Source organism: Acanthochromis polyacanthus, chromosome 21 (genome assembly GCF_021347895.1).
Source record: "Acanthochromis polyacanthus isolate Apoly-LR-REF ecotype Palm Island chromosome 21, KAUST_Apoly_ChrSc, whole genome shotgun sequence".
Lineage (NCBI taxonomy): Eukaryota > Metazoa > Chordata > Actinopteri > Pomacentridae > Acanthochromis > Acanthochromis polyacanthus.
In genome coordinates this window covers 13,452,277-13,467,493 of record NC_067133.1, presented here as the reverse complement: position 1 = coordinate 13,467,493, position 15,217 = coordinate 13,452,277, and the positions used below count along the sequence as shown (strand labels likewise).

Below are 15,217 nucleotides of genomic sequence, written 5' to 3'. Positions count from 1 at the left end.
TTGCATGGCCAGCATACTCACCGGACATGTCACCCATTGAGCATGTTTGGGATGCTCTGGATCGGCGTATACGACAGCGTGTACCAGTTCCCGCCAATATCCAGCAACTTGACACAGCCATTGAAGAGGAGTGGACCCCCCCAATAAAACAAAACTGCACCTTTCAGAGTGGCCTTTTATTGTGGGCAGTCTAAGGCACACCTGTGCACTAATCATGGTGTCCAATCAGCATCTTGATATGGCACACCTGTGAGGTGGGATGGATTATCTCAGCAAAGGAGAAGTGCTCACTATCACAGATTTAGACAGATTTGTGAACAATATTTGAGAGAAATGATGATATTGTGTATGTGGAAAAAGTTTTAGATCTTTGAGTTCATCTCATAAAAAACGGAAAGCATTTATATTTTTGTTGAGTGTAAATATATATGTATATTTATATACAGTCTATGTTCAGCTCCTCATCTCCTTCCCTTCAAACTTACAAAGGACTGTTCTGCACTTTTTAACCCCCCTTTAACTCTATTGAATTAAAAGATGTTCAGTTTACTGTCACAGAGGACTTAATTCCACTTAAAATTTGGTTGTATTGTCTGAGAAAGATATTTCAAAAAATGACATCCGAGAGTAAAATCCAAACAAATGTTTAATTTTTGTTAAACATTTGCAGATATATTGCAGAAATCGAAAGAACTTGGCAGAATTAAAAAGGCGGTAATCAGTCCTCTAGAATGAACATCTTAATGTTATGTTTCTGATTATTTACACATTAGGTTCAGTCTGTATGACAGAGCTTTCACTCTGTTGACTAAATATGTTGAAACAGGTTTCATAATGTTTAAATTCAGTCAACAAAAAATGTCTGCCTGAAATAACCAAAAAATTCCTAAAATGCATAAAATCCTGAACAAATGATAATTAGCTTTAAACAGCTTTACATTTCATTGTACGATGAAGAAGAGTTTAATCTTCATACAGTGGTTCATTTATTATCTAATGGTTTTTACATATGTATCATGGTATTAATACAGCGCTGGTCTGGGCCTGTTTGATTTATACTGAATCACACATAGACTGTTGTTTCTTCAGTGTTTCACCATTTCAGTAGAGGGAACTTCCATCTCTGTTTTCCTCTCTTTGCCTTCACTTTGGAATAAAAATGGCGTCTCCAGCGCAACTTTGTTTTTCTCTGATGTCGGCTGGCCTTCGTGCAGAGAGTCATGGATCTTCTGCCATGAGTCCATCTCTGAGCTCCACAGAGCAGCTCTGGCTCTGATGAACTTTCAGACTTTACTCTCGCTGCCTTTAGCCAGACTGATGCTGTCTTTGCAGATGAAGAAGATATCCACGCCAAGGAAGAGACCACTGAATACAAAGGAGCTGGCCCTGGGTGCACTGGAGAGAGCATAGGCCCTTTGACTGCTGCCTGACCAATATCTGGGATTTCCTGTAGCCACATGGATATGCGACTTACGGCTTTCCCCTCCTGAGCCACCAGTTTACCAACGTTAGCACCAACATTAGCACCAACTTTAGCTAGTGCCACAACCTACTCCCACAGCTACATCGACGTCATTTGCTTCCACTTTGCTGACTGGTTGATTGGCCACCTTCTTCAGACATTCCTGGAGACTCTGCACATCCTCCATGAAGTCTCAAAGGTTTCACCAGCTTTCTTTTGTTGCGTAGCATTTACTCCGATCTCTGTGAGGTGGTGACAGCACTGTTGACTGCGCTGCCCATTCCCAGCCCAACCCCGGTCATTGTCAGAGCCAAAGAAACTCCCGCTGTGACAGGAATCGGTGCTAAACCAACAATGGACAGTATACTTGCAATCGCCCCCACTGAGCTGCCTGCCACACTGGAGATCTTTGCACCCTTATTCATCCTGTCCAGCTGAACAGCAATCTCCTCCATCTTGTCTCGAAACTCCAGCATCCTGGGCTGTCGCTCTTCGAACTGACTGATGAAGTCTGAACAGGACACTTCCCGGAACAAGAACACCATCCGGAAGGACTGGTTCATCCTGAAAGGAGAGAAGGGGAAATTAATTTAGTGACTCTTTTGTTGAAGGCTACACGATAAAACATTTCAAGAGAAATATCCATCCATCCTCTATACAACCGCTTTATCCTCACTAGGGTCGCAGGGGTGCTGGAGCCTATCCCAGCTGACTCGGGTGAAGGCAGGGGACACCTGGACAGGTCGCCAGTCTGTCGCAGGGCTACATATACAGACAAACGATCACCTCACATTCACACCTACGGGCAATTTAGAGTAACCAGTTAACCTCAGCATATTTTGGACTGTGGGAGGAAGCCGGAGTGCCTGGAGAACATGCAAACTCATGCAGAAAGATCCCAGGCCCAGGCCAGGACATGATCCGGGAATCTTCTTGCTGCAAGGCGAAAGTGCTAACCACTGTCCAGACACTCACGGAGCCGTCTTCTGCAGCTACGTGATCCCCCTCTGGAAGGGTTTCAAGACTAGTACGGCGGTTTTCAACTCAACATGTCTTTATTGAGGTTCACGCAGTACAACATACAGTGCCTGTTATTCCGGGTTACTGCCGTCATCCCGACGCGAACCTTTTTTCCACTATATTTTAACAGACAGATCGTTAGGTCGTTAAACTGACAAACATACCAGTTTGATAAATTTTTTACCGTAAGCATCCCACTTTTTCGCCATTCTCCCTCATGTGTTACGCCCACTGACTGTATAACCACAGCGTTGGTAACTTAACTTACGTAGGTAAGACTATTGTGAAAAAAAAACCACTACGTCCTCCAGCCCTTTCTAAAGGAAAGTCAAGAAAGTTATACAACCACTACTCCACTGTGCAGCCCCATTTCAAGAGAAATATTCACAATAAAATAATACTGACGTCTGAACTGCTGCTTAACAAGATCTCGACTGCCTCTAGTTTCATTCAGTTACAGTGAATTATGCATTTATCCACAACATTAAAATGACCTTACTAATGTGTGCATCCCCCTCGTGCCACAAAAGCAGTTGAAGCCTAAAGTCTACTGACCTCTGGTGGTGTTGAATTTGTTTCTCAGGCACAACCCACAGATGCTTTATCGGATTAAGATCTAGGAAATTTGGGGTGCATGTCAACACCTTGCACTCTTTGTCATGTTCCTCAAAGCATTCTTGAACAAAATTTCACAGTGTGGCAGAGAGCATTATCCTGCCTTACAGAAACTACTGCCAACAGTGACTACCGGTACCACAAAGGGGTGTACATGGATTACAACAATGTTTAGGTAGGTGTCAAGGTAACATCTACATGAATACAGGGCCCAAAGTTTCCCAGCACAACACTGCTTCACGTTGTGCCTTCCCTTTCTCAGACCACCTTCATCCATTGCTCAGTGCTAGAGTTCTGATACTCACATTTCTATTGTAGGTGCTTTCAGTAGTGGACATGGAATCACATGGACACACCTATCAGTATTGGGTATTTCATGATTGGGTAACCACTTGACTTCTTGTCCTTTCTTGGGCCACTTTTGCTATACTTCATACCAGGAACACCCCACACACCAGCTTCTTTGGACATTTTCTGACCCTGTCATATAACCATCTCAGTTTGGTCCTTATTAAAGCCATCAAAATCCTTTCATTCATCAATGTCCTTCTCTTTATCTTCTTCGTGGGATTGGGTGATGATGGCAGCAGGTTCCAGATGTCCCTCGCTGCAGCAATGTCTCCAGTTCCTCCTGCTGTGTTCTGAAACCGTTCCCAGTTCAGGTGAGATATATAATGTCTCCACTGACTTCTGGGTCGAACCCAGGAGAAACCGTGTTGCTGCATGACTCAGTGTTGTTTGGACTACAGTCTTTATGCAGAGCAGAATTTTAACAAACACTTTATGTACTGCACATTTTTATGCAGTTTGACAGTATGTGTCAATAAGTCTTTAGAAGACTTTGCCTGAGTGTGCTGACATATTTGGGATCAAAACACATTCCTGGGTAAAACGTACCTGATTTCCTCAAGCTGATTGATGTTATCAAGCATCCTTTATAGGTCATCTTCAGTCAAATCCACATAGAGTTTCACCAGTTTTTACGGTCTTTTTCATACGAAAGTCACTGAAACAGCTGTGAAAGACAGTTTGACTTATTTTCTGCCTTACATGAAATTTATTGTGCAACATATGTGTATCATTTAGTTTCTGCAACATCAGTTTACCTTTTGTCCAGCTTCTCACACATGGTTTTGGTGATCTGTATGTATCTGTCCAGCTGATTTGCCAGCACTTCCACATTCTGAAGTTTGGGAAGGAAGAAGACGTTTGCATCTCTTTTAATCTCCAGGAGGAGAGGGCAGATCTGCTGTGCAGCACCGATGATGACCTGAACATATTCAAAGCTGATCTCTTCAGGCAGGTGCAACACCTGATTCTTCATGAACACATGCAGTGAGGTGACCACCAGCTTCTCCACTGCATCCAGGAAACAGTCAAGCTTCTTCAAACCTCCCAGAGTGTCCTTCAACACTTCATCCAGCTCCTTCTCTAGCTCTGCACACCTTTCGTCATCATTTAGGGTTACCTTGCTCTTTAGATATTCCACAAAAGCCTCACCTTTGTCCTCCGACTTAGTAACATGGCTGATGTCAAGGTCAATTTTGTCTGCCCTGCCTTTGATGTCCATCATCATTTCTAACTCCGTCTTTCTCGATGTCTCCCATTTTGGGAACATATGACAGAATTTTCTCATTGTGTCGATGTAATTGAGAGTATCTGTGATGAAGCGGCACGAGGCCTGTTTTAGTTCCTCTCTGTAAGACAAAACATCTATTTTGAGATTTAAAAACCAGTTCAAACATACATACCAGTATAGGACAACCTGTTCCTATGTGTGAAATAGGCGTTCACATTTCTTGGTTTTAATGTCAGAGAGCCAAGTTTAAAGTCTTCATGACCTAGTAATGATTTTAACCCCAAAATGTACAATGCTCATCATATTTATTATCTGCTAACAAAACCTGATCCAATATACAGTGCCTTGTGAAAGTATTCGGCCCCCTTGAACTTTTCAACCTTTCGCCACATTTCAGGCTTCAAACATAAAGATATAAAATTTAAATTTTTTGTCAAGAATCAACAACAAGTGGAACACAATCGTGACGTGGAATGAAATCTATTGGCTATTTTAAACTTCTTTAACAAATAAAAACCTGAAAAGTGGGGCGTGCAATATTATTCGGCCCCCTTGCATTAATACTTTGTAGCGCCACCTTTTGCTGCAATTACAGCTGCAAGTCGCTTGGGGTATGTCTCTATCAGTTTTGCACATCGAGAGACTGAAATTCTTGCCCATTCTTCCTTGCAAAACAGCTGGAGCTCAGTGAGGTTGGATGGACAGCGTTTGTGAACAGCAGTCTTCAGCTCTGCCCACAGATTCTCCATTGGATTCAGGTCTGGACTTTGACTTGGCCATTCTAACACCTGGATACGTTTATTTGTGAACCATTCCATTGTACATTTGGCTTTATGTTTTGGATCATTGTCCTGCTGGAAGATAAATCTCCATCCCAGTCTCAGGTCTTTTGCAGACTCCAACAGGTTTTCTTCCAGAATGGTCCTGTATTTGGCTCCATTCATCTTCCCATCAATTTTAACCATCTTCCCTGTCCCTGCTGAAGAAAAGCAGGCCCAAACCATGAGGCTGCCACCACCATGTTTGACAGTGGGGATGGTGTGTTCAGGGTGATGAGCTGTGTTGCTTTTATGCCAAACATATCGTTTTGCATTGTGGCCAAAAAGTTGGATTTTGGTTTCATCTGACCAGAGCACCTTCTTCCACATGTTTGGTGTGTCTCCCAGGTGGCTTGTGGCAAACTTCAAACCAGACTTTTTATGGATATCTTTGAGAAATGGCTTTCTTCTTGCCACTCTTCCATAAAGGCCAGATTTGTGCAGTGTACGACTGATTGTTGTCCTATGGACAGACTCTCCCACCTCAGCTGTAGCTCTCTGCAGTTCATCCAGAGTGATCATGGGCCTCTTGGCTGCATCTCTGATCAGTCTTCTCCTTGTTCGAGGTGAAAGTTTAGAGGGACGGCCGGGTCTTGGTGGATTTGCAGTGGTCTGATACTCCTTCCATTTCAATATGATTGCTTGCACAGTGCTCCTTGATATGTTTAAAGCTTGGGAAATCTTTTTGTATCCAAATCCGGCTTTAAACTTCTCCACAACAGTATCTGGGACCTGCCTGGTGTGTTCCTTGGTCTTCATGATGCTCTCTGCACTTTAAACAGAACCCTGAGACTATCACAGAGCAGGTGCATTTATACGGAGACTTGATTACACACAGGTGGATTCTATTTATCATCATCAGTCATTTAGGACAACATTGGATCATTCACAGATCCTCACTGAACTTGTGGAGTGAGTTTGCTGCACTGAAAGTAAAGGGGCCGAATAATATTGCACACCCCACTTTTCAATTTATTTGTTAAAAAAGTTTAAAATATCCAATAAATTTCATTCCACTTCACGATTGTGTCCCAACTGTTGTTGATTCTTGACAAAAAATTAAAATTTTATATCTTTATGTTTGAAGCCTGAAATGTGGCGAAAGGTTGAAAAGTTCAAGGGGGCCGAATACTTTCGCAAGGCACTGTATGTCTATATACTTGTCCTTAATTTTACAGCTTAGATTTAATTACAAGAACAGAATTTAAAAAAAACAATAAATGAATAACATAAGAGTCTAAGAGCCTCTCTGCGTCTTCAGTGTGAAACTTAAGATGCAGTTTGTTTTTAACTGATTGCAACACCTGCTTTAAAGTTCTGCAAAATTCAATCGAAGGAGACACAAAAATGACAATATAAAGACACAAAACCCCTACAAAGAGAAACAAAGTGAAAACTGCCTGCTGTAGGACGGTATGTGACCAGCAGATTTTGTCAGAGCACAAATGCTTCCACATTGAATGCAGGCCTTTCAGAAGGTTTCATAGTTGCAATTATTAAGTAGTATTCTCAATATTTTTAGGCAACATTTTTTGCAGTATTACAGGACATATTTTAAACTGTGAGAAAAATAATATAATGACTGAGTATTTATCCAAAGCAAACTTCTATTGAGGTACTTGAACCATGGGAGTTAATGTTAATGTCGGAAATTAGTAGATTGTAAACAATAATGTTTTTTTGTTGTAGCACAGAATGTTACATTATGCAGCTTGTTCAAACAGACACCCAAAGACTGAAGCAGAAAAGACATAAGTTGAGAAGGAGAAGGAGAACCTTAAGGCAACAGTAGAGGCTCTCACACTGGGCTAAAATCAAACACCTGCATAGAAATTAACTGAATAACGAATGAAACGCTATGTTTTTTAAATCTTTTATGGCACCGACTGAATGCTGGTGTAACCCGCATATAATATACCTGGTGACTTTTATTTTTGCGGGTCCCCTTCCTGTGTTCCCCAAACACCTGACACCCTATATATCAGGAGTCACGGAGTTCACTTCCTCCTCCTCTGTCTCCGCTGTGGCTGTGGTATTGTGGCTTGTCTCATTGCGTTGCAAACAACTGCTGTTTTCTCATCGAAAACATTACTTTAGACCTCAACAATCGGTGAGTTGGTTAAATTTAACTCCACATTTGTTGAATATGCAACAGATCGTCGTGTGGTTACTCATGTAAGCAATGTTTTAAAACAGAGTCGGGAGCCTCGGAACGTATGCAAAACTCCCCTTACAAACACACGCTGAGACCGCTTAGCCGCTTCAGACGCTACGCTACAAACATTCCATCCTGAAGGTCAGGTTTTTTAGAGGGACTGAGTCACCTCTACGTCATTCCATCATCTGTGAAACTTTCAAGCACCATCCTTCATATGGACTCCGGACATTCATCATTGTAACTCCCCCCAAATCCTCAACCCATGGCGAGCTGGAACCCATTCTGGTAGGACTATCAGTTTTCTTTTTTCCACCAAACTCTTGGATGGAACCTCAGATCGAATTCTGGATACTCGTGGATCGTTGTTGCTATGGATTTTGCACAGTAAAGTAGATGTCAATGGACTATTTATGTTAAAGTATTTTGGGCGCACTTTGTACTTACATTGGTTTGTTTTTGGTTATTTATTGTGTCCCCCCCCCCCCCCCCCTTTGTCTCATGTCTGTTTAAAAAAAAAATCAACCTTCTAATACATATATCAAAACGCAAATATTGACTCTGGTGCATCATTCACACCCTGGGCTCCTTAAAGAACAGTCTTCTGTTGCAGCTAATGTAGCCGTAGTCAACCGCCTAGCCCTAAAGCGTTACACTGGACTGCACTGTCACTTTTGCAATGCAGTATGGCAGCCGCGTTGCCAGACAGATTTCACTGGGGCACGCGCCCCAGTTTTGATCTGCAGTGCCCCAGTAAAAAATTCACCAATAAAAAAAATAAAAATCACTTCGGAGTTTCAAGTCTACATAGCATAGACTACAGCGCACATACTACTTAGTATGGTAGTATAGTAGTATACTCAAACAATGTGCACATGGCTAATTAATATGGTAACTTATTCACGTGTAGCGACTTCAGCTTATCAACTGAAGTAGAGAGAGAGAGAGAGAGGCGATGAGAATCACTGCGTGAGGTCGGTAACGTTAGCCGACAACTTGTTAAATATATTTTTTTGATTTTGATTTGATTCGAACTGTAACTCCTAGATGGATATCAGAAAGTTATTCGCCCGCAGCAGGGATAAAGCAGAGAGGTAAGTGAAGTCCTAGCTAGCTAGGCAACATAAGTCTGTCTTAAGTTGTGCTAAGTTAGCTAACGTTATTCACAATGCCTCTCACACCCTCCACCACACTGAAGGAGCTTTGAGCAGCTCCTTCAGTAGCAGACTGACTAACTACTGCCGCCACCATCAAGGAGGGAGCACTACCACAGGTCATTCAAACCTGCTGCTGTCAGACTGTTTAACAGCAGCAGCTCAAGGTCTTTTCCTGTATATATATCACCTGTAAATAATAGTGGGAGAGCCTTCCAATCACAGACATGCAATGTGTTTTCAGCTTGCTGGATCAAGTCATGTTCCCAACCTTGACACAGGTCATTCAGATAGCTCTGACCATCCCAGTGTCCAGCTGCACTTGTGAACGGACATTCGGTGTGCTGAGACGGCTCCACACTTGGCTGAGAAGCACAATGGGGCAGGATAGGCTTCACCATCTTGCCACCATGTCAGTGGAGAATGAGGAACTTTCCAAGTTAAGCCACAGACAAGTGATTGACCACGTTGCAAAAATGATAACAAGACGTTACAGTTTACTCCCCAAAAAATGATTGCCTGAAGTGACACACAACAGTTGTTCATTTATTCTTCTACTGTGGAAATAAAAGAACCCAGAGATTTTGGGGTGCTTTATTTTATTTTATTTTTTTTTACATTTGTAAATGTTCAATTTGCAGATGTTTACTGAAATAAATATTTCAAAAAGATTCATTGCTCTTCCTATTTGCATTTATCAGTAATGGTTTAGAAGTCGAGAGTAAAGTGCACAAGTAGGCCAAATGCATTACCGCAGTACATTTCAGATGGTTAATCAAAGATCTAGACAACAACATAATCTGATATTACTGAATGGTTTAAAGAACTATTTAGGTTTTTTTATGTGAATAAGTGCTGAATGTTTTTTTCTCGCACACTTTGCGCACTCTCATGAATGCTTTGTGCCCCAGTACAGTATTAGGTTGGTGACGCCCCTGCAGTATGGTAGGTCACTCCATTAAGGCAATGGAGGGTCAACAGGTTCAAAGGGAGGAGCTCACATGCAGTGTGAACAGAGCAGCTCAGATTACAACACAAATACAAAGGGAGTGTGACTCCAGTCTCTGCAATACATGCCATTACTCCACTATACCTTTACATAGTGTGGCCGGATGGTTTCTCCCTCCGAGCCACTGTGTGGCACTGCGCTATTTCAATCGTCGCTGTGACAGCGGGGCGGCATCCGGCGCTACTGCATATATATACACAGGTGGGTGGCTTCACCTCACTCTCATGCTTTCTCTTGAGCTCTCCCAGTGGTGGTAACTGCAGCCGAGCGGGCTGGGTCTGGCGTGATCAATCGGGACGTACATAGTATCGCTGGTACAGGTAATGGGCTTTTCCGCTTCCATCTTTATGTGATTTGCGGCGCCTTCAGTGACAGCCTGCTTTACTTTGTATAGTGACGCTGGGAGACGGGTCGCTCCGTTCAGCGTGCCGTGGGTGCTTCTGTGACGACAGGGTAAGCTACGTGGTCCGTGTTATATGATCTGATGTGTTAACTGGTCCCTGATTTTGTTGTGTGGTTGCTGCAATTCATTTGCTGCTGTTTTCATTGGATCTCCTCCGTCTGCATTGCTGCTACGCTGCGCCACGGCGAACCGGGTTGCAGCTAACGTGTGGTTCATTGGACGCCATCGTTCCCTGGACTGGCTGCTGTTTCGGCTCTTTTTGTTCGCTGGCTCTTTATTTCGGCCCTGTTGTTTCGGCTCTTTGCTTGGTGCCTACAACCTGCTGTGGCGGCTCCTTTCGCCAGCTCTTCGTTGCGGCTCTCTTTGTTACGGCTCTCTTTTTAGTGTCTACAATTCGCTGTTTTTGACTGTGTTGGCGTGTATTTTCATTAGGCTTATCGCCAAAGTGTTAGAGCTACTGCATCATACTTTTGATGTTAAAAACCTCAGGCTATGAGGATTATTATGCCTCATATTGTACCTGTGTTTTTAAAGCTGTTGTGTGGAGTGAGTGCGTGTGTGTGTTTTAATTGTGTATATTGGTTTGGTCACCAGCACTGCTAAAATCAGGAGTACTAATTATTTGTTTCTTTTGTGCAGGTTTGGTGAGCCTCGGCGGCAGTTGAATCCCTGGTGGTGGTTCACAGATCCCCTTTTTCGTTGGTGTGTTGTCACAGGTGTGATTATTTGGACCCCTTTTTTTCTTTTTGGTTATTTTTGTTTGCCTGTCGCCATGGTAAGCCAGCCTGCTCCTTTTATTGTTTAAGTTAAGTACTCCTGATTCTTTATTTTAAACTGGTGGTTTGCTTCTTATCTTTAATACTATAATTTAAAAAAGAAATTGTTATGTTTTTGGAAACGCGTCTCTGGCCAAGTGATTACGAACCTGTGTGCCTTCAGTGTTTAAAGGGTCCTTGGTTGAACATGTTGAATTGAATGTCCCGGGGGTGAAATTCCCCTGGGTGGTGTTGTCGCAACATTTATGTGAATCCTAGCCATTTTTCTCCATTCCCCTCTTCTGAGAGCTCCCTCGCCACGCCACAGTAACAAACAGCTTTTTTTTTTTTTTTTTTTTTTTAATGCTGTAATGGAGTTCAAAATCTTGCATATTTCATGTTTAATGGATCAACGTATATAAGGGATACATTTTTAAAACAGTTTTCTTGAGGAAAAAGTTGGCAGCTTTATAAATCAATAATCAAAGCAGATGATGTACAGTGGACTTCATCAGTACAAGGAATAACCCTTTGCCAGCTAAACTATGCCTGTTTGCCAACACTAAACTGCTCATTGCCCAAGCGACTGCCTCCCAAGGTCACTACAGTGTTAAACAGTCAGAGACTCCGACTGGTGGAACAACTGAGTCTTCTGCCTTATCTGGTAATAAAGTTTTGACAAAATTCGATTACGGATTAATCATTAACATCCCGAGTATATACAGAGTGTTTAGCTGCTGGGTCTGTTGTAGGTGGAGCTGATTTTATTGATTAGATACGGAGACATTGCACTTTCCAAAGGGTTCAAAGATAAATCAGTCATGAGACGATTAAATGGAGACGACGACAGCTTGGGTGGCGTTGCATTTTGAAAGCTTTTCACGATCGAAATTTAATGTTAACACTTGGAAGTAATAGAAGCAGGATAAAGTGGTGAAATGAAAAAGTCAACGCAGCCTCCTGAAATTCAAGCCCTTTTCAGACTTTGTAATTTTACTCCTTTCATCAGTCTATTAAAGTGACAGGATTTGGTCATTCATACATGTCATTTTTTTCATTAATGTTTCTCACGGCAGAGATGGAAAAGTTTACCTTGTGGTGTAATGGATATTATTGCACTAATAAACAAAGAACTAAATTCAGATCCAGCAAGTAACAAATTATTGCAGTGAATCTTATAAACCGTAACTTTGTGCTTGACAGCTCACATGTCTGAGGTGATCGGAAGTACACAGCATGACTTTGTGTTCTGAAATTCTTAAAGTTGCTTCTGTTCCACCTGCATAAAAGCGTGCAACTGACTCTCTTTTAAGACGCTCATATGGATCCTGCTACTGTCTGATGCTGCAGGTATTAAATTAGTAAAGTAAAAACTCCTACAAACAGCTAGAAGCAACCGAGTGAACTTTGTCTCCTGTCATGATTTTGTCAAAACTTACATCCATCTATCCATCATCTATACACTGCTTAATTCTCATTTAGGTCATGGGGGGGCTGGAGTCTATCCCAGCTGACTTAGAATGAAGGGAGGGGACACCCTGGACAGGTCACCAGTCTATCACAGGGCTACAAATATAGACAAACAATCACACTTACATTACACCTATGGACAATTTAGAATCACCTCTTACACACGTGGACAAAATTGTTGGTACCCCTCGGTTAAAGAAGGAAAAACCCACAATTCTCACTGAAATCACTTGAAACTCACAAAAGTAACAAAGATTTATTAAATTAAATAATCAAAATCAGCCATCACTTTTGAATAGTTGATTAACATAATTATTTAAAAAAACAAACTAATGAAATAGGGCTGGACAAAAATGATGGTACCCATAACTTAATATTTTGTTGCACAACCTTTTGAGGCAATCACTGCAATTAAACGATTTCTGTATTTGTCAATGAGCGTTCTGCAGCTGTCAACAGGTATTTTGGCCCACTCCTCATGAGCAAACAGCTCCAGTTGTCTCAGGTTTGATGGGTGTCTTCTCCAAATGGCATGTTTCAGCTCCTTCCACATATGTTCAATAGGATTCAGATCTGGGCTCATAGAAGGCCACTTTAGAATAGTCCAACGCTTTTCTCTCAGCCATTCTTGGGTGTTTTTGGCTGTGTGTTTTGGATGGTTGTCCTGTTGGAAGACCCATGACCTGCGACTGAGACCAAGCTTTCTGACACTAGGCAGCACATTTCTCTCCAGAATGCCTTGATAGTCTTCAGATTTCATCGTACCTTGCACACTTTCAAGACACCCTGTGCCAGATGCAGCAAAGCCGCCCCAAAACATTACTGAGCCTCCTCCATGTTTCACCGTAGGGACAGTGTTCTTTTCTTCGTATGCTTGGTTTTTGAGTCTATGAACATAGAGTTGATGTGCCTTACCAAAAAGCTCCAGTTTGGTCTCATCTGTCCAAAGGACATTCTCCCAGAAGCTTTGTGGCTTGTCAACATGCATTTTTGCAAATTCCAGTCTGGCTTTTTTATGAGTTTTTTTCAGCAGTGGTGTCCTCCTTGGTCGTCTCCCATGAAGTCCACTTTGGCTCAAACAACGACGAATGGTGCGATCTGACACTGATGTACCTTGGCCTTGGAGTTCACCTTTAATTTCTTTGGAGGTTGCTCTGGGCTCTTTGGATACAATTCCAACGATCCGTCTCTTCAATTTGTCATCAATTTTCCTCTTGCGGCCACGTCCAGGGAGGTTGGCTACTGTCCGGTGGGTCTTGAACTTCTGAATAATATGAGCCACTGTTGTCACAGGAACTTCAAGCTGTTTAGAGATGGTCTTATAGCCTTTACCTTTAAGATGTTTGTCTATAATTTTTTTTCGGATGTCCTGGGACAATTCTCTCCTTCGCTTTCTGTTGTCCATGTTCAGTGTGGTACACACCTTTTCACCAAACAGCAGGGTGACTACTTGTCTCCCTTTAAATAGGCAGACTGACTGATTATGAGTTTGGAAACACCTGTGATGTCAATTAAATGACACACCTGAGTTAATCATGTCACTCTGGTCAAATAGTTTTCAATCTTTTATAGAGGTACCATCATTTTTGTCCAGGCCTGTTTCATTAGTTTGTTTTTTTTAAATAATTATGTTAATCAACAATTCAAAAGTGATAGCTGTTTTTGATTATTCAATTTTCAATAAATTTTTATTTATTGTTACTTTTGTGAGTTTCAAGTGATTTCAGTGAGAATTGTGGGTTTTTCCTTCTGAGTCATTCCATGTCAATTCAACAAATGCTTGTTGCACCACTTTCTCAGATCCTCCCAAAAATTTTTTTGGGCTTTATTTGGGTAATTTTATGAACAAATGCAAAGTATTATGGTTATAAACATACAGTATAAGCAGTAATGATCTAATCTAATACCCATAGTCAGTCCAAACTTAATCCTCGCCTATGATTTTAGGGTTTTAAACTACTAAAAAAAGCAATTTATACTCCTTTTACATGGTCAGAATTTTTTCCCCTTCCAAAACTTTTACCCTTCTGGTGAGAAAAGTATAGAAATGAATGAAAATAAAAAAATACTGGACTGTGGAATTTCCCAAAATATCCTTATTATTTCATGGGCGACTTTATTTTGGGTTTTTCATGCCTCTATTTTAGGACTTATTCTTGTGAAAAGACATTGAAAGAATGAATTTTCTTCTTTACTAATGAAAGTTGCATAAGGTAAAAGTTTTAAAACATTAAAATAAAGCTTATTTATTGATTTATAGGCTGTTGAACTCAGGTGTAGACCCAAAATAGCCTAACTTTAGGCATTAAAAAGTGCATGTGGGATACATGGTACGCGGTTCAAATTTTTTTGGAGGAACTAGTATGTGTGAAGTATGTGTGAACTTACTTTCATATTTGTTTCTTGTGCCAAAGATGAGCAACTGCTGAATCAATTTACTATACATTTTGATCCTCGTTTTTGTTTTTAGGAACCATTTACATGACCAACTAAAGATGAAAGATGAATCTGAAGCATCAGCATCGTAGTATAAGTTACAAAGGGCATATCTGAAGTTAATTATTATATAGACATTGTTTTGTCTTTCATACAGTAACTGAATAAGAAGAAATGGCATCACTCCCAGACTGCATTCTCAGGACAGCCTCGGTATCGTATTTGACTTATCAGCTGAATTTGAAGATTTGCAAGTGAAATTCATGCACCCAAAAGGTCCCAGCAAGAAGTTCACATGGCCTAGAAAGGATGACGTAGTGTGGGTGCCTACAGCCCACATC

At 41.5% G+C, this 15,217-nt stretch overlaps 2 protein-coding genes across 2 annotated transcripts in view; both read right to left on the bottom strand.

Annotated features, from left to right (window-relative positions):
• The window catches only part of LOC127531635 (uncharacterized), a 99,933-nt gene that overhangs the window by 50,969 nt on the left and 33,747 nt on the right, over positions 1-15,217 (bottom strand). The window contains exon 3 of the mRNA XM_051941345.1: positions 4,204-4,794. Within this exon, the coding sequence (XP_051797305.1) occupies positions 4,204-4,794 (591 nt within the window). The remainder of the gene's footprint in view (positions 1-4,203; positions 4,795-15,217) is intronic.
• LOC127531677 (uncharacterized) overlaps positions 1-15,217 on the bottom strand; it is a 70,288-nt gene that overhangs the window by 24,270 nt on the left and 30,801 nt on the right. The window lies entirely within an intron of this gene.